Source organism: Nipponia nippon, unplaced genomic scaffold (assembly GCF_047370975.1).
Source record: "Nipponia nippon isolate SJK-2023a ecotype South Korea unplaced genomic scaffold, ASM4737097v1 scaffold_5, whole genome shotgun sequence".
Lineage (NCBI taxonomy): Eukaryota > Metazoa > Chordata > Aves > Pelecaniformes > Threskiornithidae > Nipponia > Nipponia nippon.
Genome location: NW_028262369.1, coordinates 78398053 through 78422988, shown reverse-complemented (window position 1 = coordinate 78422988; position 24936 = coordinate 78398053). Strand labels below are relative to the sequence as shown.

The 24936-nt window shown below is 36.5% G+C and overlaps 1 protein-coding gene across 12 annotated transcripts in view; it reads left to right on the top strand.

Annotated features, from left to right (window-relative positions):
- Positions 1-24936, top strand: part of UBR3 (ubiquitin protein ligase E3 component n-recognin 3) — a 118255-nt gene that overhangs the window by 7615 nt on the left and 85704 nt on the right. For 11 of the 12 annotated variants that reach the window (XR_015698535.1, XR_015698536.1, XM_087730163.1 and 8 more), the window contains exons 2-8: positions 7063-7202; positions 7607-7765; positions 9474-9617; positions 10221-10270; positions 14885-14951; positions 18871-19001; positions 24324-24552. Coding sequence is in view for 10 of the 12 variants with exons in the window: in XM_087730163.1 (XP_087586289.1) it covers positions 7063-7202; positions 7607-7765; positions 9474-9617; positions 10221-10270; positions 14885-14951; positions 18871-19001; positions 24324-24552 (920 nt within the window). In the remaining 2 variants the exon portion in view is untranslated. The remainder of the gene's footprint in view (positions 1-7062; positions 7203-7606; positions 7766-9473; positions 9618-10220; positions 10271-14884; positions 14952-18870; positions 19002-24323; positions 24553-24936) is intronic. The other variant, XM_087730161.1, reaches the window with a different exon arrangement.

The window sequence follows — 24936 nt, the reverse complement described above, 5'->3', positions numbered from 1 at the left end:
TTTCTTAGCCAGAAAAATATTTTTGTTAACTCTATTTTGGAAACTTGATTTTTGTTCTTTAAATAGAAGATGTACTCCCCATGTGCTTTAATGTAGATAATTGATGGGACTCTGAAAGCAGCTGGGCAGGGAGATTGTACATGAACTAATGGTTTGGGAAGAGCGAGGGCCAAGCAAAGATGGTTCCGATGCGGGCTCAGGACCAAATATTCTGTTTGCTGACCTGCCTGCTCTCAGACCTACTTTTGAAGTCGGCTGGGAATTCTGCTTTGTGAATGCTATGTAAGGCTAAGAACTACAAAAAATCAGATCCTAAAAATTATTAAATTAAGAACTAGAATATGCATTGTGTCTTAATTTCTCTATCTTTAGGTCCATATTTAAAAAAAAAAAAAGATACTGTTAGACTCTATGCTGTGAAAGAATTTTGAATGTCAGTATTTTTCTTGTGGGCTTTTCTAATGTTAACCTTCATGAAGATTGCTTTTTAGAGTTGAGTTTGAAGAGTATTCTCATAAATGCCTTCTTCAGTACAGTGAAATACTACATTAACTGCTCATTTGAGAAGTACCATTCCTTTTCTCAACTGAAAAGGCTGCAGTTCCTGTTGGACAAAATGGTTAGAGACTGTATTTGTACATGCAAATGGACAAGTTAGGATAATTTTAATAAACTTAATATTGCCATTAACAGCGTAACCAAAGCCCTTTTAACTTGTCAGGGCTTCACTTTGCAATCACTGTGATGTTAGAAAAAGCTGCACCAAAGAGAATGACTATTATATTTGTAAGTTAGCTGGATGTGTGTTTGTTATTGTACAAATATATTTTAAATTGTGTGTGAATTGAAGCTTTTCGATCAAACTAGGTAAATGTAAGCTGTACTTAGGTGCAATTACAGTGCAGTAATTATATCCCAGAGCATCCACCCATATAAAGACAATATTTTTGCAGCAGAAGATCGTGTTACTCTCTTGAATTACTGTATTGTCTATCAAAATGCTCAAATTCAACGACTTTGTGGGTTCATTCAAACATAGGCTCAGCTTCAGCTCTGAGGTCCGTTGCTTCTCATTCTCATTGTATTTCTAAGGTCTTACAATTGAAGCTGCCGAATCTACTGTTTCTGATTGATAGTGGGTACTTGTATACTAATGAAACTCCTTGTAGTTTTATCTACTATACAAGGTGTTTATGTCTGTGGACTAACAGAATAATAGAAATGCTCTTCTGCAGAGCTTCTTTGTCTGCTTTTTCTTTGAACTGGAGAGCTTGCTTCACTGAAGGGCGCTCGATGAAGCACTGAGCGCCAAGGGAGCTTCTGGTGACTCACTGTTTCTCTTCCTGCTGTTCTGCAAAGACTGGAATAACTTCTAAGAGTCTAATCTGTGATTTCTAGGCTCCTAACCTGGCCAAACAGCTTTGTCATGAAGGCTTAGAGCCTGGAAAGATGTCCTTTAAAGGTGTTCTTGGGTTTTTCTTCTTGGGAATCCTTTAATTCTTCTGCCATGTTTCGTTGTCCTCCATTATGAACTCTAGTGTCTCTACTTTGGAGCTTTCCTGTTTAGATAGGTTAGACTGACACCTTTCCAGTTGGCTTTGCTTCTCATCGCAGTCCCTAATAGCAGAAATGCAAGTATTCAGTTTTCTCTCTGAACTCCTCTGTAGCTTGCAGCTTTCTTAAAGAGCAGAAGAGCTGTCATTCCTCAGACCTTGAAGTCAGTACCGCATTGATGCACTTTTGGAAGCCTCTTTTGCAGGTGAAAGGAATTTAACTATTGAAATTTAGTTACTAGGGTGTGGGGGGGGAAACACACAAAACTTAATTTTCAGAGGAACAGTTAGTTTATTTCTCTGCTTTTCTTCATTGTGTTTGTTGTTGGTCAGGGACAGTGAACTTACATAAAGCAAGGCTACAATATATCAAAATCCTTTTTCATCAAGATAATTTTCTAATCTTGATTATGCAAGTTATATTTTGTTCTGAAATAAGATTTGTTTTAATGTGAACTGCAGAAGCAGGAAAAAGCATTTAAACACTCTTTACCAGTACATAAAGAATGAAAAACCAGTTCACGAGAACTCTGAGAGACAATTGTAAAATAAAAAATATTTTGCATCTTGCATCTATTTTGTAGCTTCAGTGTACATAAGAATAGTGTTAGTTTTACAGTGGGGACAAAATGCATACTCTTCTTAAAGTGGGTGTTGAATTCTTATTTACAAAACTTACTCATTTTGTTTGAATACTTTATGAAACATTACCTGAGATTGTCAGTCATGTGGTATACAGTATGAAATGTATGTAATGTCTTAAATGAAAGCTCAGTTTAGATACGACATTGTTACTGAATTGAAGAATCAAGTAGAGATTTACTTTCTTTGCTTAGGAATTGGCTTCCTGTAGTTTTTATTTGGGTCCTGTCCCTTGAGTGCCTAAAAGCTTCTGTCGGAGTCGGGTACTCATAGTGCTGTAGTACTGTAAGACTTGTGAAAATGGGATGCCTTCTTTTGACAGCTTTATGATCCAGTTTAAAACAAACGATTTTTAAGCATAAGGAGGCACGGGACGAAATAGCGAGAGAAAAGTGAGGGTAAAAATAGTCCCCCTGTGTATTGCATGAACTTATGTCAAGTTTCTGGAATGCAACTGAAACTTGAGACGCTGTGGGATGTAGTGGAAGGAGGGCTGAGCAAATGTTCAAAAGCTGTAAAGGTGGGGTCTGGCTGCTACTGAAGGCATTTATCAGCTGCTGTAATAACTGGGGAAGTTTAAAAATTCTCCTTTGAAGTGGAGGAGTTGGCTTCACGGCGAGCCGTGCATCTACCTGATCTGCTGGTCAGGACAGCATCCTCCTGCATTGCTGGGCTTTTGGTTTTCTGTTCTCTGTGTTTTGCTCTCTGTCAGGTGAACGAGCAAAGGGAGGATGGCAGGATGATTTGGGGATTTCAGTGTGATTTCCAAGGAGGCAGGTCTGTGAGTGTTCGTGGATTTAAGCTGGCCCAGTGAAATTCTTGGGGGTTTTTGAGGGGTGGTTTTTTTTGTTGTTGGTTTTGTTGTGTTTTGGGGTTTTTTTAAGTAAATAACTTCTGCTAGCTTAGCTTCTGAGCTGTTTTAACACTGGATCCATCGAGTGCCAGTGCTGGAACAATTAAGAGGGCTGAAGACAGAATTGTGGCAGGACTGGCCTAGCTCAACTTAAGCAGTTGTGAAACTGTAGCCTAAAGCGAAGGAGTTATTTTACCTGAAGCCAGTTCTAAAATACATTTTGGAAATCCATGGCAGAATTATTAAAGATGGAAATAGCAGGAGAGAATGGAATGAATCTGAAAAGTCTAAAGTGAAGGTTGCTCAGAAGATGTCAATGTTGCTACATGGTATTCCTTACTCATGTAGATGTCAACAATGTTCTGCATCTTACAAATAAGATATCAATGCAGCATAAGAAATTTCAGGAATTATATTTGAAGTCATGTGGACAAGGTTCCTTGTTAAAGCTCTGTTTTTATTTAATTGCAAGTTATTGTGTTACTCTCTCCTTTTGCTGAAATTAGCCTTGCCTTTTTGTGAAAAAGCAATTTCAAAGGTAGGAAACTGTGTAGAAAACAAAAACCAGAATATACTTTTGAATCGGAGACAAGAATAAGGAAAAAAGATGATAATTTTGTCTCCCCATAGACCTGTATTTTAGTACTTCCATGTTAGACCTTCAGTGAGATAGGGCTTGAATATCTCTGGCTAATGAATTGGCCCTCTTACTGAAATACGACTATTCTTAAAGCTCATTATAGTATAATAGTAAAAACTATTTACAAGGAAGACTGTACAGCACAAGAAATATGACGTACTAAAGATTAAATAGGAACTACAGGCTGGTTGGAAAAAGTATTTTGCAATATTGAAATCATGTAATAAAGCTTAGATCAAGGTGATCTGTCAGTTATCTAGTCAGTCTTCCTCTCCATAGTTTTTGGGTTTTTTTTGAGCTTCTTTAGAAAAAATGTATTTCGTATCAAGTTTATATCCACCTTGCATTACCCCCTCTTAAAGACTTCTGCCTTCTCCAAGTGGTGGATTTTCGAGGCTTGATGTTACCAGGAGAGATCTGGAAAATGCTCCTCTTTGTTGCCCATTAAATCCCTATTTTGATACTCTCAGGAGCATTTTGAAATGTACATTTATGTAGACAGACAATTCTTTAACTGCGGTGGTGAGGAAACTCTTTTAGAAGTACAAGGAACTGATTATGGAATAGCTTTGTCTGCCGTTTGTCCAGTGACTGTGTAACCCACTGAGAGGTTTGTCACGGGTGTCTCTTTCTGCCTGTATAAGAAGTTTCAACTTGTTTCTTCCTTGGCACAGCTTGGGGTTCTGGCTCTTCATTAGTTAAAACAGCTGTTGTTTTAACTCTGAAGATCTTCCAAGCCATTGTCTGGCATTTTGGTCAATATTTGTAGAAGAATTGGATAGCACTCTGTAAAGGCGATAGAGCTTTGAGTGCAACAGAGCGTCGGTATTTCAGGATTGTGGAAGTACCATACAGCGGCAGGATTTGTTTTCTGTAATTTGGCATAAAATGGAGTCTGATGGGTGAATATTATAAACTTGGGCTCAGTAAGATTTCTTCAGCCCGGTTTGTAAATAAAAAAATCTGAGCATTCGATTTCTGGATCATTGTGGCTCAGATTAATTCTTGCCCTTGAAATTCAGTATGGCCAATAGCTTGTCCAGTAGCAAGTGATGTCAGTAAGGACATGTTCTGGGATCCTCACCATGTACACGTTTGTAGCTGTTAGTTAAGAACAGCTACAATAGTATATTGATTTCGGACAATATTTTAATATCGCAGTCTTTGAACCATAAATGTAGACTATGGCTTGTCTTGTAAAATGATACTGGCATTCCTACTTTAAGGTTTAGGGCCTGGTATCTAGAAATCATTCCCTGTTTTGAACTACTGTAGTTTGTGCATGTGACAGTGAAAGGACATTTCCTTACAGTGAATTGAATTTGGGCTCTTCCATGATTTTTCAGAACCTGTATTAATACAGTAATAATAGCACACTTTGTAAGTCAGTAGTGCTTTCTTGGGAATCTCAAGAGAAGACATGATTCATAACCTTCAGCTACAGTGTATGTTAAATGTGGGATAATTAATCCATAGGCTGATTCACAAGTGGTATGCTGGCATAGGCTTCTTGGGGAGCAGAGCTTTTTATTTTCTGTGGAAGGAAGCCTTGTGCTTAGCAGAAGCTGGGATTCAAAACAACTTTATGTGTGAGTTTTGTTACTGTGGCTCCCTTAGCTTGTGATCATAACCAGTGAAAATGTCTTTTGACTGAATGCAAAATATACTGGGGGGACCAGTAAAAGATTTTAAAACCCTCTGCACAGTAATTCTTTCCTTATGTGTCTTTTAAGTCTTTATTTGCTTTTGATCTTTTCTTATAAGGATAGTGGTGAAAGGGAAACCAAATACCTTTAAGGTAATAAATGAGGTACCATATTGCAGCATAGATCAAGCCAGATTTGTGCTTTATGGCAGTTCAGGTTTCTGTATGTGGATGAGACAAAAGTGAATGACAAAAGTGAAAAAGTGAATGACTTCTCATAACTTCCGTGAATGTCATTTACAAAAGTGAAAACCATCCATTCGTGCATTAATTAACAGAAAGTTGTCAGTCATCATTGAGCTCTTTCTGTCAGCACTACTTCCCCCCCCCCCGGGATGGATAGGCTGTATATACACACTGCAAATCATCTGGCTAGTACTGTCCTTGTTTACCTTTTCTTGATAAAAAGTGTCATCTGTAATGTGTAAGAGCAAAGGAGAAGCCCTTAATCTTTAGTCTTGTGAAGATGCTAGCCATTCTTATGAAGATGCCATCTTAATTGCTGGACTTGTATGCTTTTGTGTGTGTGTGTGTGTGTGTCCCCTAAATTCAGATACTTGCCTTGTGACTTTCTTCTATTTCCTTCTTCTCTTGAAGGTGGAAGGTGATACTTTAATGGTCCTCAAAGAAGAAAGGCGCATGTTGTAGAAAGTAGCAGGCTGCTTCTGGAAAATAGGGCATAACAAATATAGTGAAGACATGCATAAATTCAGAAAACAATTTTCATATTCAAACAAAGCTGAATCCATTTCTGAATCTTTATGTTGAGAAATTACTGGTAAAATCTAGTGAGTCTTTCCAGTAAAGTTTACTCTTGTATGATGTGTTTTTAGACCCTTTATTCCTTGTTAGCTTCTTTTTTGACATGGGTAAATAACTCTTTGATGTTGGTAAATGTCCTTTCTAAAAATAGATTGGAAGCAGAAAAGTATTCAGTGGCTCTTGAGTCAGGCTCATGTTAAGTCAGTGGGAAATCATTCTGTCTGCTCTAATGGGGTTTGGCTCAACCTCATGTCATTGTGCGTTAGCCAAGCCTCAACTACTACCATACAGGAATTCTCCAAAGAAGAAATGTTTTCTTTTCTTTTTAAATGAAACAATTTGCACAATTTTTGCAGGGTGTTTCTATCGTCCTTTGATAAGTAAATGTTAGTTGCTATATATTTGAAATAAATACTCATCCTGCCAACTCTTATGCTTTTGGAAGTTGTTTTTATTAATATCAAAAGACATTTAAAAGGTCATTATCTGAATGAAGACTTGGAAGAATCAGGCCAGCCTCTGACTGTTTCACAGAAAGGAGAGGAACTGGTTTAGTTTGATATTTTCAATTAGGCTGTTTAGAAATTGGGAGGTATGTCTTGATAAACAAAAATTCAGTGTTCTTCAATTGTTCAATGGAAGATGCTTCTAACATCTATGGGAAGAAACTGGGATGTTAGATAGTGAACTTTGAGAAGAGAATAAAAATTGGCACCTTTATAATTTGCTGGACTCAGAAACAAAATGAGTTTGAATCTAGTAGTTGGCATTTTAGAATACCATTTCCGCACCACCTTTAATGTAAATATATATACTCTCTGAAAAATGGAAAAAATAATGGTTTTCTTAGTATATGTTAACTCTGCTGAGCTGTGCTTGGCTAACATTTTTCTCATCTGTTTTATAGGTTTTGTAAAAGACACCGGATTAAGTCAAATTCAAATGTTCCATGTGTCCCGAAAGACTTGTTGATGATGTCAGAATTAGTTCTTCCACAGTTCATCTTTAGTCTTATTCAGCACTTAAGAGAGGGATATAATGAGCCTGGTATGTTTTAAATTTGCATGTATCTAGCATATCTTACCATGCTGCTATCTCTTGCTTTGCAATCTGTGAAGACACAGTACATGAATATATGAATGCTATCTATAGTTTATGTAATTGAATTTTGCGCCTCTCTTCCTAACGAGGTTACTGCCTGGCTAGGAGATTTGATTTTTTTTCTCTGCTGAAGAGCTTCTTAAATATGTTTTAAGGGTAACCTAGCATTGTCTTGAGCTCATCCAGAAAATGAAATCAGGATTAATTTGAAATTTATACACGTGAATTTTAGAGCATTATGAATATATAAATTAATTTCTTTTGTGGTGGTCATAGCTGTTCTGCCTTGTGAAGGTCTTGGCCAAATTACATTACATTTACACCAAAAGTTCTTGTTATGTGGTTTTCAGCTCTTGATCTGCCATCAGAGAAAGACCTTCATAAAATCCTCCAGGTTTTGGAGCCTCATGTTTCCTTTCTAGAAGACTTGACCAAAATGGGAGGAGCAATGCGATCAGTTCTTACCCAGGTTTTGACTAGCCAACAGTTCTACAAAGATCTTAGCTCTGGTACGTTTGTGTTATTTCTAATAGTTAAATTTTCAAATTGTGAAGAATTTAAGGGCATAAGTTTTGTTTATCACTTCAGCTTCTGCATGTTTTTATTTGACTTCTCAAAACCCAGAAAAATGCATGTTTTTAAGGATTTTTTTATTGTTGACGTTGATAGAAGGGGGGTGGGCATCAGGAGCAACTAGAAACATTTCTTACTAAGACCTGTAAGAGCAAATCTCTTATCTTCTGTGTCCCGGATAACTGTATAAAGATATATCGTTTCAAAAGAGTTTTTATTATAAATCCATTCTCTTTAAAGAGAAGTGAACATGGCAGCTTAGTACTTCCAAATAAGGCATATCAAGCTTATTCAAAGTGGAATATGTCTAACTTATTTTAGGATCTGTTCTCACAGAGGTTACTGGAGGAGATGTGAATGGCAAAAGGCCGTTGTCTGTCCTGCACTTGTGTGCAAAGCCTTTTTTCTTTTTTTTTCTTACCCCACCCCCCCCCAATTATTTATTCCATCCTGTGCCGAATCACAATGAATCTGAAAATGCTGGACAGTCACTATTAACCCCAAAACACCTAGTGTAAATGAACTCCATCTTATTTTCTTGTGATTAGAAGGTGTCATTTTTTTGAGTCCTCTGTATGCTTCCTCTGCATAGGTATGGAACAAATACTAATTACTGTAGATTTAAGTTGCCATAACTGGCTTGGGCAGCAGGTAGTTGAAGAACAGGCAATCTCCAAATGTTTATTTGAAAGGAGAAACACTTAAGAAAGCTGCCTCAGGGACAGTTGTCTTTATTCTGTTTCCTTCCTCTTTTTCTCTCCTGTTTAATAATATTTGAATGGGAAAAGTGTAATGACTTCTCTTTTCCTATATGTGATGGATTTCCTGAGATAGAAAAGTGGAGAGGGAATGGGAAGTAAGGCATTCTTATCTGGACTCTGGGAATGGAGAATATGTGTGTCTGAGTAGGTACAGTGTCTGGGTAGGGAAAGCAAAGAAAGGGATTTTAGAGCAAAACCTGCCCTTCTGACTTCAAATACAAAAGGTGTACAGCTGTCATCTTTTTCATGTTTTCACTTCCTTAAATACTTGACACAATTTGCTCCTCTAAAGTTTATTTTTTCCTTATATAACAAATGTGTTGGGTTTTTTTTTAGTCCATTTCTTTGTGGAAAATTTTATATCCCGAGCATGCAGTGTGATTTTGCTTCATCAAACAGTTGAAATGATGATATCTTTATGAATAGTTTCCGTTAATTGCAGCTGTCAAAACTTGAACTTTGAAAAAAAAATTCCAAATATTAGGAATTATACATATGACATAGTACCATTACTGTGTTTCTGTTGGTGGGGTTTTTTTCCCCATTGGAAATCGTAGGTCCCTGTCCTTTCTGTCCAAAATCAACTGTTTCGAAATATCAAAACAAATCCTTTTTTTTTTTTGCTGTAGTGTTAATGGTGGCAGCGCTGGTAAAACAGAAATGAAGTACAAAACACTGTGTTGGAGGGGAAAAACTGAGAAGGTTTCTGGTCTTTTGGATTTCAGTTCATCAGTTGGAAAAACTTCTTAGCTTCTACATCTCAGAATTGTACAGCTTATTAAAACATTGTGGACCATTTTTTAGATTGCCTGTATAGAATATAAAGTATATGAACCAAGTAGCTGTTGTTGTACTTTAATGCTGTTTTACGTGTGTATTCAAGGTGTTGGAGAGAATGCATGTGCAAAGAAAAGTCATGAAAAGTACCTCATTGCTTTGAAAGGCTCTGGACTGGCGTTTCCCGAGGATAAAATTGCATGTGGTATGCAGGAACAAGGAGCTGGAACTAGCACGTTAGCAGTTCAAGGTTTGTGTAGAAAAACACTTTAAGAGAAGATTTGATTATTGCTGGTGTTTATATAAACTGCTCTTTTAGTTTATTTTTTTTTAAAAAAACAAATCTTAATGAAACTTAAGGAATTAACTGTTAGCGCACCACCAAATTACAGGACTCATTTTAATTCTATCAGCAAAGCTAAACATATTAACTTTTTGTTGCTAATATACTAAGCATCATTTCCCAGTCATAGCATTAGTGGAATTTGAGTAGGCAAGATGAAATTGCTCGTAGTGGAATTTTGTCACTGCAACTAAGTTAAGCCACCTGTTCTTACAAAAGTGCTGTGGATTTTTTTTGATCATTGAAGGTCATCAGAGTTTTTTGCAATTTCTGAAAGAACACGTCTCCCTTAAGTCAGTACATTGAAGTTCTGCAACAGAACATACTTGCAAATCCCTAATTTTGTATTGCTTGGAAATCTTACTCCAACTTCTCAGTCCACTGCTGTGTATCTTTTAAAGAAATTTAATGTAGTGTTTCATTTCATACGGGCTCATTAAATATCATAAAATACTCTCTTTTCAGTATAAGTCTTATGAAAGGAATCTCTGAATTTTTTTATTTCAAAAGGTTTAGCAGGTGCTACGGCAACATCAGGACAAGGGGATTCTTCAGATGAGGTGAGACTGTTTTTAAAGACTATAATGAACTGCAATGGAATATTAAATGGAGAGAATGCTTGCAGCCAAATCCCATAAACCTTAACTCTTCTATCTACCATATATTGTCTCCATTTTAATAATTAGAAATAATGGAGATATAAAGGAATAGATCTCATACCTTTGATTTACTAAGGACCCCTTGAAAAATCCTTATTTTTGCTAATATTATTTCAGTTTAATTTATGTATGTAAAGCAGAAGAAACTTGTGTAGGTAGTTCAAAAGTCACTATCAAGTAAATTGGGCTTGATTAAAGCAAACTTAAAGCATGTGATGCTATGAATGATGTTAGCAGTTTTTAGCACTTGAGAATCCAGCTGAACTGGTGATAGCAGCAGTGAGAATTTCTCTGTAGAGAAATTCCCATGTGTAGACTTGAGCTGACTTACCAAACACATTGAGTGGGAGTAAAAAGGAGGGAATCTCTTTTTAGATTGAGCTGTAATAAATAAGTGGAATTGAATGAGGAAAGTTAAATTCTGGTAGAGTTACTTTACCAATTTATTCTCTTTTTTTTTTTGCCCTACTATTTAAAACCTAATTTCAGCTAGTAAGCCTTAGCAGCCATTCTGGTAGGGTAATATAACAAACTTTAAATAAATGTAAAGTATAGTTTTTCGTAGGATTTTTGTTTACATTGAATTCTATGTGAACAAGTATTGAAGTAAAAACAATTGTTTGTGTATGTCTAAAACAGTTGTATGACATGTTTGCCTCTGTCACGAGCACAACAGCATCTGTTACGCTTTCAGCGGTGCTATTTATAATTTGGCATTTTTCAAAGTATTGCTTGTTGTTTTTTCACCATCGCTTGACAAACAAACAGACAAAAAAAAAACAACTGTGAAAAACTGCTGTGAGTATCACTTTTAAGGCCAACGAAAGAAGGCGGCAGTTCAAGTTAATGTTAATAACCTCAAGTAGTAGTAGTTTTCAAATAAACTTAAAATGGCTCAGCATGCTTCTTTCTGTTTTACCCCTGTAAGTGATGAGGAGAGGGGAGTAAACTGAAGTTGTTAAGAGTCTGAAGAGAGATTGGATATTGCTGACATTTGTTTTGGGACAAGAAGTCCAAGAGGGAGGTAGAGACAGAGATGTATTTTAGGGAGAAGGAATTTTTTATCAGGAAAAGATAATTTTTTCAAGAAAAAGATTTTATGAATAAAAAAGGGAGGAACTACAGCAACTGCATTATAGCTTTGCTAGTTAAAGATACCTGTTTTCTAGAGAGATATTTCTTTCTGATCTCCAGGATATAAAGATACGTGTAGGTATTTTATTATGTTACCGTAGATGTGATTTTTCTAAATTGAAATTCTGCATATACTCATATACCTGTAATCAATTTTAAGATGTTAACTAGATTATTAAGATACAGTGTAAAGAAGCACAGGACCCTATTTTGAAATCTGTATTTAGAAAATTTTAAAAAAGAATGAGGAAGTAACATGCAGATAAAACAATAAGCACTCAAAATTTAAATGTCTTTTTAGTATATATTTTCACTTCTGAATTTTCCTTTCGTATCTTTAATAAAATCACATTGTTATAGTATGGGATGCAATTAAAAATAATGCCAAAAGTTTCTTGATTTTTTTTTTTTTTTTTTTACAAAAAAAACCCTCAGTGGCATCTCTGAAGAAAGTTAATTTTTTATTTTATAATTTTTTTCTTAATCATGGTCTGCTTGACAAATATGAGTTGCTGCAGAAGAAGTCCAGTCCTTTCATTCAAAAGCCAAAACAGAACTGTGCAGGTAGAAGGCTGAAATGCTTATTGGAAAAATAATGTTACTAGAGAAATGCTTCCTAGAGAAATGAGGAAAAAGTTACCTTGTTTTATGACTTCTCTTCCTCTCCCCTGCCCTCCCCCATAAGTTACAAAGGGCATTTACAGCTTTTTTTATGCCTTACTATACTCTCTTATAGCAGAGTAAACCAATGTTCTAATTAAGAAATTTGGCAAGAGTACACTTTTAACTGGATTTTCTTCCTCTGGTATTTAAGATGAATCTAGAAAGGTTAATGTTCTTTCTTACCAAGTGAGTCTTAAAGGTAGCATTGTTTTGCAGATGAAAGGCTAGATTACAAAATTTACAGGGCTACAAATTAAAGCAGTGCTTCTGCAGGGAACTAAATAGCTTAAAAAGTTTTGCATATTTCACTTCCACAATAGTAGATGGTTCTAAGCTAAAAATGAATCTGAAGGATGGATGTATCCTGAGATGTGGGTTGTTTTGTTTTGTTTTGTTCCCTCCCCCCCAAACAGTATAGGCTCACTTGTGCTTTACTTCTCAAATGGTTTGTGTTCCAGCCTGTGGTATTTTGGAGAGAACTCACCATTAGTTTCCTTTATTAGCTTTTCTTCCTCATGTTTTCCTTTGTGCAAAAGGAGAAAAAAAGGCCCTCTCTAAACCTGTCCTCCTATTTAAGAAGTTTTTACATTCCAAGGAATCAAATAAAACCCAGTCCATGAACACTTTTACCACACTGATGAATAAACCTTTTCGTATTGGATATCTCTGTTGGACTGCCCTTGTAGTTTATTGAGCACTGAATGCCTAATTACTCAGTTATGTAGTTACTGACTCCAATTGCCGTTTAATATAATTGTACAAAAATCTATGTATAGTATCTAATATTAAATAAAGTTTATTATCTGAATTTACAACACATGTCACACCTTGGGCATGTTGCTAAATATTCTATTATGTAAAGTAAATCTACGTAGATATTTGCTGTTACCTGGGTATGTTTACACAGCATTATCCAATGGGTAAAAATAAGGTGTTCTACATTTGCTTACTCATTCTCTTACTCTTTATCCCTGGGCTTGCCAGACACAATGTGACCTAGCACTTTACCATCTCAAGGCTGTTAAAACTCCTGCACTTGACATTAGGATTTAATCCTACCTTACTGAAGCAATGGAAACCAACTGTCTTAACATTTTTGAGGGGGGGAAGAAAAAAGTTTTCAAGAAAGCATTTCTCATAAGTCACTCAATTTTTCTTCTTTTTAATGAAATCACTTCAAATTTTGCAATGAAGACTGTTATGTGTTTAAATTTTTCTCATACTGTAGAAGGGGAAATGCATTTTGTTTGCCAGAGCAGTGGTGTTGGAGCCTAGAATCCAACACATTAATCGCAATTTGTACACCCAAATGCATTATTTTCTGGTTAAGGCTCCTCTAGCAACTCTCTGGATTAACTGAGACTGCTGAAAAGGTCCTGAGACATCCAGCTGTCAACTTTCTAGCTACAGGATTTCAGATTCCTTTTCTTCAGGGCAGGAGATGTAAATTGCAGAGTCCTGCAGTTCATAGTAATATCTCAGCAGGTCTGGTTTTTGCTTTGGAGTACTTGTCCCCTCTGATGGGGAGTGGGCAGTGGCAACGTCCTGAGAACTGACTGGCTCCCGACTGAAGTACAAAAGTAGCATGTGTTCACAAAGACCAGAGGATACCTGAGAGTTCAAATGTGTGTCCATCTTAAAATGAATTTTCAGATGGAGGTACTGAAAGGATAGGACAATTCAGACCTTTCATTAACATGATACTTTTGGTCAGTCCTTAGATATAAAATATGAGTAATCTTTCTCCCCAAGGAAGGATAATCACTTTTTAAGTATCAGGTTCTTTATCATTCCAGTGAAGTTTGGAAGTAAAATATGGCATTTGCTTAGAGAAGGAGGATATCCATCACTTGTTTTTAACAGTAGATATCTACGTTAATTATCTCTCATTTTATTAGATCTGGTAGGAAACTTCCTTTATTTCCACTGTTTCATTAGGACTACCATTGTTAATAAAGATCCATGCAGCATTTAATATAGTCCTGTAATGTCACTTTCTTTTTTAACACCCAGTGTTAGATTTTGTAAAGTGGTGGTGATGATGTTTTTAACTTGCATTGCGTTTTGGAACCTTTGCTGTTTTGTTTGCAGAGTGCCTTGAAAGCTTCAGATGACAAGTGCCTGCATAAAGTGTTTCCATTATTCTGTAGGGAACAAGCAAATGGAATTCAGCAATTAGAATTGGCCTCTTAAAGGTGTCAAAAATACTTTATTCTTGCATCAAAACTTTATGTTGATTAGAAAATGTCTAGCTGATTGTCTGTGTTGCCAGCTTTAATAGCCAATATGTTGGCTCATATTTTTTTTTTAGGAAACAAAAAACCCCAAACCCTGCAGATGAGTAAGATGAAACCTTGGATGTGCAACAGTTAGAATTTTTCTAGTGTTAAACATTTTTTCAGCAATCAGTTTCAGAAATCAAAGCAAGCAACCTTACAAAATTAATTAAATAGATTAAAATGTCTGAACTTGCAGATGATAGTGTTGCCTGCAGGGGGAAAAAAAGGCAATTTAAAAAATTGTGTTTTTTTTCTAATGAGTTGCACGGAGTCCATGGTTCCTGTAAACAGTAAAAGTATTTTTCTGGTAAGAGAGTATATTCAGGGCTTTTCTGTTTTAGCTCAATAGTTAAACCGGAATTTTGAGAGCATACCATCTCTTGGCAATAAAATTCTAAATATACGATTATCGATTTTTTAAACTCTTCCCCTACCCCAGGAGGACCAGGATGGTAGCCAAGGTGTGGGCAAGCGCAAGAGGGTGAAACTAAGCAGCACCACCAAAGGTATTTATAAAGTACTGATCTCAGTTTATCATATTTGCTTTATGTCTATCTTAAAAAATTATGTAGGGATACTCATTCACTTCGCAAGCACTGTAGTGCTGCATGTGACAGGTATTAAATGTAGCAGAGTCTAAAAAAGAATAGTAAGTGGAATTGTGGTAATTGGCAACTTTGATTTCCCTTGAGTGAGTACCACTGTCTGGCACTCTGTTTGACCAGTCATTTTGTCACATTCATGTCGTAAATTGACCTCTAAAAATTCATTCCATTTTCACTGTGGGGCTGGCAAGGTTGCACTACAGCTTAGCAAACAAGTTTTTGATATATTTGTTATTAACAATTTTTTTTTCATTATGCCACTGTACAGCAGTATGGTTGTGTTCTCAGCCAGGCAAGAATGGTTCTGTCTGGTTCTGGTTGGTCTTTCTGTACTGTTCTAGTAATGTTTAAGAAAAGAAACTTGAATGACATCTCCTTTGAAACCACTCCATTATTTTCCTAGATTGAAATTAGTCTTCTGTGCAATTTCTAGTCCAACATAAGCAGCACTCAAATTGAGATCAGTGCAAGTTTTAATTCAAGAATGAACATAGGCTAGAGACAAGGTAGCCCTGTCCTGTGGTTGTCCTTGACATGTTTTTGTGCTGAAAAGTGTTTAAATAGTAATACTTAAACTCTTATTATTAAATAAAGAATACTTTTTGTTTGTTTGTTTGTTTTTAATATGAGTATGAGGAGACTGACATAGGAAGCACAAAGAAATTGCAAGCCCTGAGAAAAGAACATTTGGGTGAAAAACTGGTGAAAGTTGGAATAAAATTTCTGGAAAGGCTTTGGAGTGAAGGTTTGGAACTTTAATTTGAAATGCAAGGGTTCATGAAGTCAGTAAAAAGGTATGAAGGTGTTGTGAGGAGTATCGGAAAGTAAGACTGAATGTTTCTAGTGATTTCAGATTGAAGGAGGAAGATTGGGAAGCTGGAAAAGCAGAGAACTGAATGTTTTGGCAACGGTGTTAAGAAGTCATCTTAGAAATGGTGTGTGAAAGATTGTGGCAGAGAATAATAATGCGGAAGAGGTGGTAGTTTTGGAGACATGCAGGAAACTTACAGACATCCAAGGAAAGCTCTCTTACTTGAATTTTAGAGGCTGTTAGCTTGTCTAAAAGACAAGTTAGACTCAGGTAATGCAAGAAAAAAATGCTGGTTTTCTGATGCGTAATAACTGATTGTGGGCAATAGGCAGGGAGGAAGCTCAGGTTGAGATGCCAGATCTGAAAACCAATATCAGCAGTGGCATTTCAGGAAAAGTGATACTTTAATTCAACGTTTCATTTCCCCCCCCCCCAGGGATTGTAGTCTTCCCCCTCTGAGGCATCCCAACATGGACTGTGCTCATGATGTTGATAGCTCCTAATATCAGCCCCAGAGGAGGGAGTCTGCCAATGGGGGAAGGGTAAGTATCTGTTTTTATTAAATATTGAATAGTTTTCTGAAGTTTTCAGTATTCATATTTTATGTCCGATAGGGTATAAAATAAGAGTATGAAAAGAAAATTTTAGAAAACTGAGTATTGAATAAAAACAGATTTACCTTTTCCGTATAAGCAGACTCCCTGTCCCATCCTAGGTCTTTAGTGGTACTGTCTTCATAGAGGGTTATTTATATACTGAGGATGGTAAGACTTATGTTCCAGAGAGATGTTTACAACAGTCTGTGGGGTCTTTTGTGGCATTAGGAAAGAATAAAAGGTTCCTTTAAAGAAAATACAGGTTTTATGCTGAGGTTCACTGATACAGGTATGGGACTGAGTATTGAGAGAATTTTTATTTTTACTCTGTTTTAAAAGCTGCATCCTGCATCCATCTGAAATACCTGATGTTTAAGAGAATTTTAAACCCACAGGCACTATATTTTTTTTTATTTGTTGAAAGAAATTTAAAATCATGTGGTGCTTTTCACAAGAGTGGGAACTTTAGTCCCAGTGTTCTTGACAAATTTTCCAAGTTGGGTAAGAGCATTCTGCCTACTTAAATTCTGTAGCAGGTATAAGTGGATATATTCTTCTGTCCCTGCCTGAAACTGCTGTATAAAGAATTTGATATGCGCTGTTCAACTGTGATATTTGTCAGAGAAAGCTGCACGTCAGTGACAGATAAGGTGTTGTGTCGTTTGTCTTCATGCCCAGTGTTCTCGCTCAGGGGCATTTGGCATGTACCTAAACCTGTGCTGTCTGTTCTGTGGACAGAGGACTTCAGTCTGCATGGCTACCAAGCTTTCATGGGCAGTAAAATCACATATGCAATTTCTTAACAAGAGACGAGGAAGAGAACATAAATGATCATCGTATGTTTGCTGCAGTAGGTGATGTGTAATGCTTTACAAAATATTTTAACATTAAAATATCTTTCATGACTCTGTGAAGGTATTTTGTTTATTTCAACGCTTGTAGAATACATTGAATAAAACATATTCTTGTCTTTGTGTGGCTTACTAAAGTCTTGAGGAGATGCCTAAAATTTAAATTAGTAATTATTTCTCGTGATTTGCAATTCCTGAGATGTTTTGGGCTGATTGGTCACTTGGCTGGGGAACTCTGACCTTTGGTAATGGTGGAAAATGGAGGTAATTCCTGCTTAGGAAAAGTACAAATGGCTATCGTGCCTAGAATAGGCACAAAGCTATCCAGTGCAGTCCCTGAAGTCCATACTTCAGCGAAGAGGCGAGTATTCAAGGCCAGACGATATTCAGCTTAAGTGTTTTTGAACCTGTGCTGATGGGAGCACTTCATACGGTCCCATTGGAATATGGGATTTGGGGGGGCGGGGGGGGGATGTATATCCTCAGGTCTAGTGGATTTCTACGTATAAAGGAGCATTATTATTATTTCCTCTAGTCCTTATATGTTATGGGAGTGAAAAATGCCTGTTGTAGTTTTAAATCATAAATAATGAACCTCTTGAAGAATGATCATAAAGAGTCTTGTATGTTATAGTAAATTTTTTTAAATGGGGTTAATATGATTTATGCTCTTGTCAAGCCATAGCTTCATGAACAGTTTATTCTAGCAGAGCTCAGTTTGTGCAGCTTTGGAATCACAAAAGTGATCTGCTTGAACACGCAGCTGACAGAATGGAAAGATGACTTGATTCCTATGTAGGTACCCCACAGGGATGTACTGTCAGCATGAGTAAAGGGGCAGAGTGAACAGCCAGGAGTTGAATGGGGAAAGATGAGACTGTCTCTTCTGGCACCATCAGGAGCTAGTGCCTGATGATCTGATTATGATAATTTTTATATAAAAAAAAAAAAAAAAAACAAAAAAAAAAACCACCACCCAACCAAACAAAAACTTTGTTGTTGGTCAATCAGTACATATATTGCTTTAAAAACAAGAATAAGTGATACATTATTGCTTCTATTTAGCTTGTTTAGAGCTTTGTAAACAGAACATGTATTCTTAGGTGATAGAACTCATCACTTAATCAGAAATTGTATTTTATTATTTTGCTGTTTTGACTTCAGCTAAGTGGTAGTCTATATTAACAGTTTCCCTCGGTTAAGTGGCTGTGTGAATATTGTGCAGATTGCTGTGATTCATTGCAGTCAGTGGAGCTGTTACAGCAGGGTGATACGATTCAATGCAATCAATGAAGACTGGACTCTGTGTGGTAGAATTGTACGGAAAACTTTCATTGACTTCTCTGGGAGATCCTTTTTATGGTTACAGACTCTGACACTGTGCAGTGTTGGCCATGCTCATTTTCCCAGTATTTTTGAAAAACAATTATTTACAGAGTGCACTAAGATGTTCCTAAATTTTTATTACTGAATTTTATATAAGACAGTGCAACTGCACTATCATTATTTTTAGTTTTAATAATTATTGCATTATACATCCCCTCCTCCAACCTTTTATGCAGATCAATCTATCATGGATGTTTTGAAGCATAAATGTTTTCTAGAAGAATTATTATTTTGGACAATAAAATATGAGTTTCCACAGAAGATGGTGACTTTCTTACTCAACATGCTGCCAGATCAAGATTATAAGGTACTTGCCTTACTTCATTCAAACTTAAATGTCTTTTCTTATTCACATACTTAGTATGTACTATGCCCTGCATGAGACCACGTATGTTTATATTTGAATAATAAGCAGTAAAATAATGCAGATCTTTTACCTTGCTTTGAGTATTTGGTTAGAAGGTCTAAAGTGTACAGTATTTGAAGAGAGAGATGGACAAAACAAGATGGATAATTCTGGAGCAGCAGTATTAATTTTGTTCTCATTGTTTGCTTTTCTCCTTTTTGGCTGTTAGTGCATATTTGCATGTGTTGAATTTTGTTTTGTTTTATTTTACTTTGTAAATTGGATTTTTGTCAGTTAAAAGATATGGATCAGCACTAAATGATTCTGTAGTGTGGTACGACTGGTAAATAATTGCAGTGACTTCATTCTTATTGCAACTGTTGTAGTAGGCAGTGGTTTCTCCATATAGGCCATTACACTGTGAGTGTTCTTGCTGCAGCTATGCCCTAGGTGATTTTGGCAGCCTTCCAGCTGCTTCCTTACAGAGTTTTGCAGTTGTCCATACCAAGTGTCTCCTGGCCTGGAGTCATGGAGACTGGATGTCATCTTCCTGTTTTAAATCTTGGTGTGCAGCCAGGTTTGGTTGTTTGCTCTCCATGTTCCAAGACCAAGTGTACATAGCAATCAGGCTTAACATTTTGCTCTGATCATGTCATACCTTTGAGCCATGCAAATATTTTGGACCTTCTCAATACCTGCTGGGAGGCAAAGATCAAGGAATCCTGAAGTCCAGGCATGCAGATTTCGTCAAAAACATCTGTTTACAATGAGACAGCCCTGTATTTGTGCCCCCTTAAAACCTTGCTGTATCAGAGCAAAGGATATGAAGATAACTTGCAAGGAAGAAAAAGATAAGATACGGGCTTTCAGCAATACTCTGTCCATGTCAAGACAGCGTTTTGGTTTGGGATACCAGCATAGATTCATCTTGGTCTCAGATTCAGTTAATGCATGAGGACATATGAGGACTTCTTGACTGATGATCCCTTGCCATGAAGCTTGAATTCTTCTTGATATTTGGAGACCCATGTGGACATCCAGTTCTCCTGATCCATTGCCAGCTAAACTCCTGCCTGTAAAAACACGCAACTGCTAGCAGCATGTGGAGGAATCTGGTAAGTGTTGCTATGTTTACCTTTTTACTATACCATATAGTAACAACAACTTTTAATGATGGACAGGATCTTTTTTGCTTTGACAACAAGCTGCAGTCTTCAGTGGCTTTCTTCACTGTGTTCATAATCTTTCTTCACTATGCACTCAGAATGGAGACCATGGTATATTTGATTTCTCTACTGCTTGCCACCTTTATCTGGAAGTAGTCCATCTTCCACCTACTGATACTGTATGTTCAGATGAAAGGATTATTTAAACATTCCTCTTTTTTTGTTACCAATTTCGTATTGTGTTTGATTAAACAGTTAATTCCTATGTACAAACCTTATTATTAGCACATATCCTAAGTATTTGAAATCTTTTAGAATCTGTGTTTAATTGCTGTGGTTGTCTAAAAGGTATTTTTCAGTAGTAAGGAAACTCAGAGTAATCACACAGCAATACTAGGGAGGCAGTAACACTACTTTTTCCCAAGATACCTGTGCTTTGTTGCAAAACTGTGTCGATGAGGCATGAATTTTAAACATGTCTGTGAGGATTGTGGCTAATTTACAAGGAGTGGCTCTGCCTTTTACATGTGTACAGAGAGAACATACCATTTGGGGATGAATTAGAAGAATGTTTTATCTTTCAAGCTTCTATTTAGCTTTTATGAAGGAAAAGCTTGTTTGCTGTTTAATCATGTTTCATTCTCAAACAGTAGGAGCACCTGTACAGATATAAACTGTTCCAAGTGATCTCTCAGCTTTCTGCTGCTTTCTCCAATCCCATCTACACCATATGTACTGTCTTAATTTTTTCTCTCTCTGCTATTGTGCAATTTGTCTGATTCTTCATGAACTGATTTAGCTCATTAAATCAACAGAATTCTGCTAGGTTGGTTTTCTGATAACCTGAGTGAGCTAGCCAGGCACTGAGCACAGAGCTGGCTATCTGTGCATGCTCGGAAATGGTTGAAATCTCTGACCCCCAGCGTAAACGTAGTAGAGCTGACTGAATCCACTATGCCCTATGCAGCAGTCAGTGAGCCACCAGCGATCTCTGTTGCACAGACTTATTTTTAAATAGGAAACCAAACTTCTCTTTTAAGATTCCCAATATCGAAAAGAAGTGTTGAAAGGAGTAGGCTAAAACCCTGGGTTAACTATCTCTTCCCTCTCTCCTCCCTTTTGCATATGAGAGAGACAGCACAACAAACAGTGTGGTCTTTGCCTTACAGGATTTGTGCCTGAGGCATCCCTTCCAGCACTCTCTGACATTTGAAGCTTGGAAGACTTGCAAGTGAAGAAAACAGAAGAGAAATTTACCAGAGCTTCCAAGAAACTAGAGGTGTTATGGTGTGGACAAGGTTTCTGCAAGAGGAAAAACAAAAGACCAGAGAAATAGGACTGACTGTCATGTGACCAAGGAAAAGGCAAAGAAGGGCTCGTCAATAAAAAGGAAGCTGATGGAAGAGTATAAATCATCAAAGAGTAGGGCCTTGCTGAAATCTGGAATACTGGAAGTAGAGAAACGCAAAAGCTTCTGGTAGAGATAATGAATCAACGAACATAATTACCGGAAATGCCGTGCCCCATCAGGCACCTCCCATAGTGAACGTTGAAGCAATTATTACAGCAATAGGACTTCACTAACCCCTTGATATGCTGTTCTACAAATTCTGTAGAACAGTTTTTCTACTAGAAACTTAATTTTAGCACAGCTTTCACCTGGCAGAACTATCGTTTTCTTTGCATTGAAAACATAAACATGGGAGATGCAAGTTCTAACTGAAACATGGAGTTAATGTTAGGCTCCTAAAAGTTCTGGGATTGTTGAGTGGCCACCAAGAGGAAAGGACAGAGAAAAAAATTAGCTTTGTTTTTGCATAGGCTAGACATTTAGAAGCTGCACAAGAACATTGGGAGTAAGTCAGTGAAGGTAATTAAATGTACACAAAACATGACTGTCTTAGAAAGCCACTGCTTGCAAATGGGTGGAAGCTGAGTAAGTATTTGGAAAGATGTGTTATGTCAATATCTGCATTCTTGCTCCATTCTATATTTTTCCTTAGTTGCGTATACAGCTTTGGCCACTCAAAGACAGGATACTGAGCTGGATGGACTGATTTGACCTACTATGGCTGTTTTTATATACGGACTGCAGTTTACCACAGTATTTCAGCATTTTAACTTCTGGAAATGAGTTTAGTTTCTTCCTCTCAAAATTGGAAAGGGTTGTATTTGTTTGTTTCACTTTCTAGTGATTGTAGGCGTAAAGCTGATGTCTTTTCTTTATTTAAGTGTACTACAGAATCTCTATCATTACACTATGTTGACAGCGCATCTACAGTACTTTCAGAAATTCATTATTGTATATGGGTGAGGCACAAAAAGTTTTGCTGCGTGCTGATTTAAAATAAATAAATAAATAAATAATCCAAAATTTGTCCTTAGAGGAGGACCATGTTTTTGCAATCAACTTGAATTGAGAATGCTGTGTAAAACAAGTAAAACATAGTTCCTACATCACAGAACCTAAGAATCCTATTTAAACATAATAGAATGTGAAGAAGTAATATATAAACAATGTATACTTTTTTTACTAGCAGCATTAATGTACTAACTTCTGAAAAGATCAGGTGTGTCATTTGTGTCTGAGGCTTAATATTAATAGTGTAAACGTCTTAATGTTTGTTATAAGTGTCATTGCCAGTGATTAAAGTTGTATCAAGCTTCAATTTAAAGGAAATTATATGACGAAGTTGCCTCGGAATACCAGAATGATATGTATTAACTCCGCACAAGTATTGCGAATAGGTCGTTCCGAAAAGGCTTTAGCTGAAAACAATTACAATTGTGCTGGGTGCTGTATGTAGAAGACACTTTCAATTATTATGCAGATTTCAATCATTGTGAACTAGCTAAAGGAAGGCAAGTTAAGCAATGTTGTAGTCCTTCCTGCAGTGACATCCCCATCCCCACCTTGGTCCATTTTTTGTGCATGAGCCACTGTATTTTTGAGAATATTTGCTGGAATTCTTTGTGCCCAAGAGCAGCGTTATGGCATTATGATATTTTTTGGACATATTTTCTAAATGAGAATAACATGGTAGAGCTATAATAAAAATATGGGAACACTGAGTCTGAGGCAGGTAAAATGAAGTAGTGATTTGTATACAGTCTGGTGAAACTACAGCTGCCTGAGGGTGGTCTTAAAAATTCTAATTTTATGCTTATGAAAGATTAATACTTCCAGAAGGAATAGACAGGGGATTTTAGACTTTGAGCTGAAAATTTTCATCACTACACAGCTTGTATTATCGCTTCTTATTAAGCCAAGGAAGTCCAGATGGTGTTAATTCAGAACTTAAAGTACTAAGTGAGAAGTGATTTCAAAGCTGGCAGATAGGCACACGTATATGCAGTACAGAACGTTGGTTTACAATGCAATTTGAGGCTAATGGAGTGGGACAAGAAATTGTACTAAGATTTATATGTATATGTATGGATACATTTAAATACCAATCTGGTTTAAAAAAACCCAAACAGTTGTGTGAAGAATATCAAAGCTTGCTAATGACTTTAATTATTTAGGAGAAAGCACTAAAGATTTGTTAAAAAAAATATAGAATGTTATGATAGCAGATGAAATTCAGTGTTGAAATGTCATCCTTGAGAGATGAATGAAAACCTTACTCCATGGGTAGACGAGTGCAAGTGATAAGTTAAGGCAGCTTTATTAGGCACCACGAATCTCATTGTTCATAGTGTGTCATTTGGGGATGTTAGTCCTTGTTTTAGGATGTAAAAAATTTAGGATAAATTAATTATTAGAACTTTATTGCTTTCACAGGTATGCTGAGACTTTGTATTCCTTGTTTCAACATTTCTGGTTTGGTTTTTTTTTTTTTAGCATGGAAAGTATAGAATGAAAAGATTAGATTTTGGTATAAGGTAACAAAATTGGAGGCATAAGTTACCCCCCTCTATAGATAGGTCTTTTCATGTGGACTGTTTCTAGAAACTAGACATGGCATAGTTAGACCACCATTTTTGGTTTGTCATGGCAACTGGTGTTTCCTAGGATGTGTTGATTGTACTTCTGTAAAGGAATATTTTATAATGAAAGAAAGCTGTAATTTTTGTATGGTGCTTGTTAACATCAAAATTTCTTTATAATTTGCAGATTGCTTTTACCAAAACTTTTGTTCAGCATTATGCTTTTATTATGAAAACACTGAAGAAAAGCCATGAATCGGACACAATGTCTAATAGAATTGTGCATATCAGTGTTCAGTTGTTCAGCAATGAAGAACTAGCACGCCAAGTAACAGAAGAATGTCAGCTGCTGGATATTATGGTCACTGTTCTGTTATATATGATGGAAAGTTGCCTTATTAAAAGTGAATTGCAAGGTAGGTTGATTTGTTTGTTTGCCTGTTTCCATGGATAATAAATTTATTATAAAGGAAACTTAATCTCTTTTTTTGGTAGGCAATCCACCACCACTCCCCCCAGCCTCTTCCCAAAAATGCGCAAGATCTAGCAATATATGGTAGAGGCCGAGTCTCAAAATTTCCTAGAAATGTAAAGATAGTTACTAAGAGTGATACTGATGTTTTATCCTTTTGTTTGTAGGGTTTTCTTTTGTAGGAATGTTATATAGCTTAGAATACAGAGCATTATCTTGCAGGTGCTTCATTTGTTGGGTGAAGTGCATAAACACTATTTGTGAAGCTCATTTGAATGAGAAATTATATATACAAATTGAGACCTTTATTAATTTCAAAAATATTTTC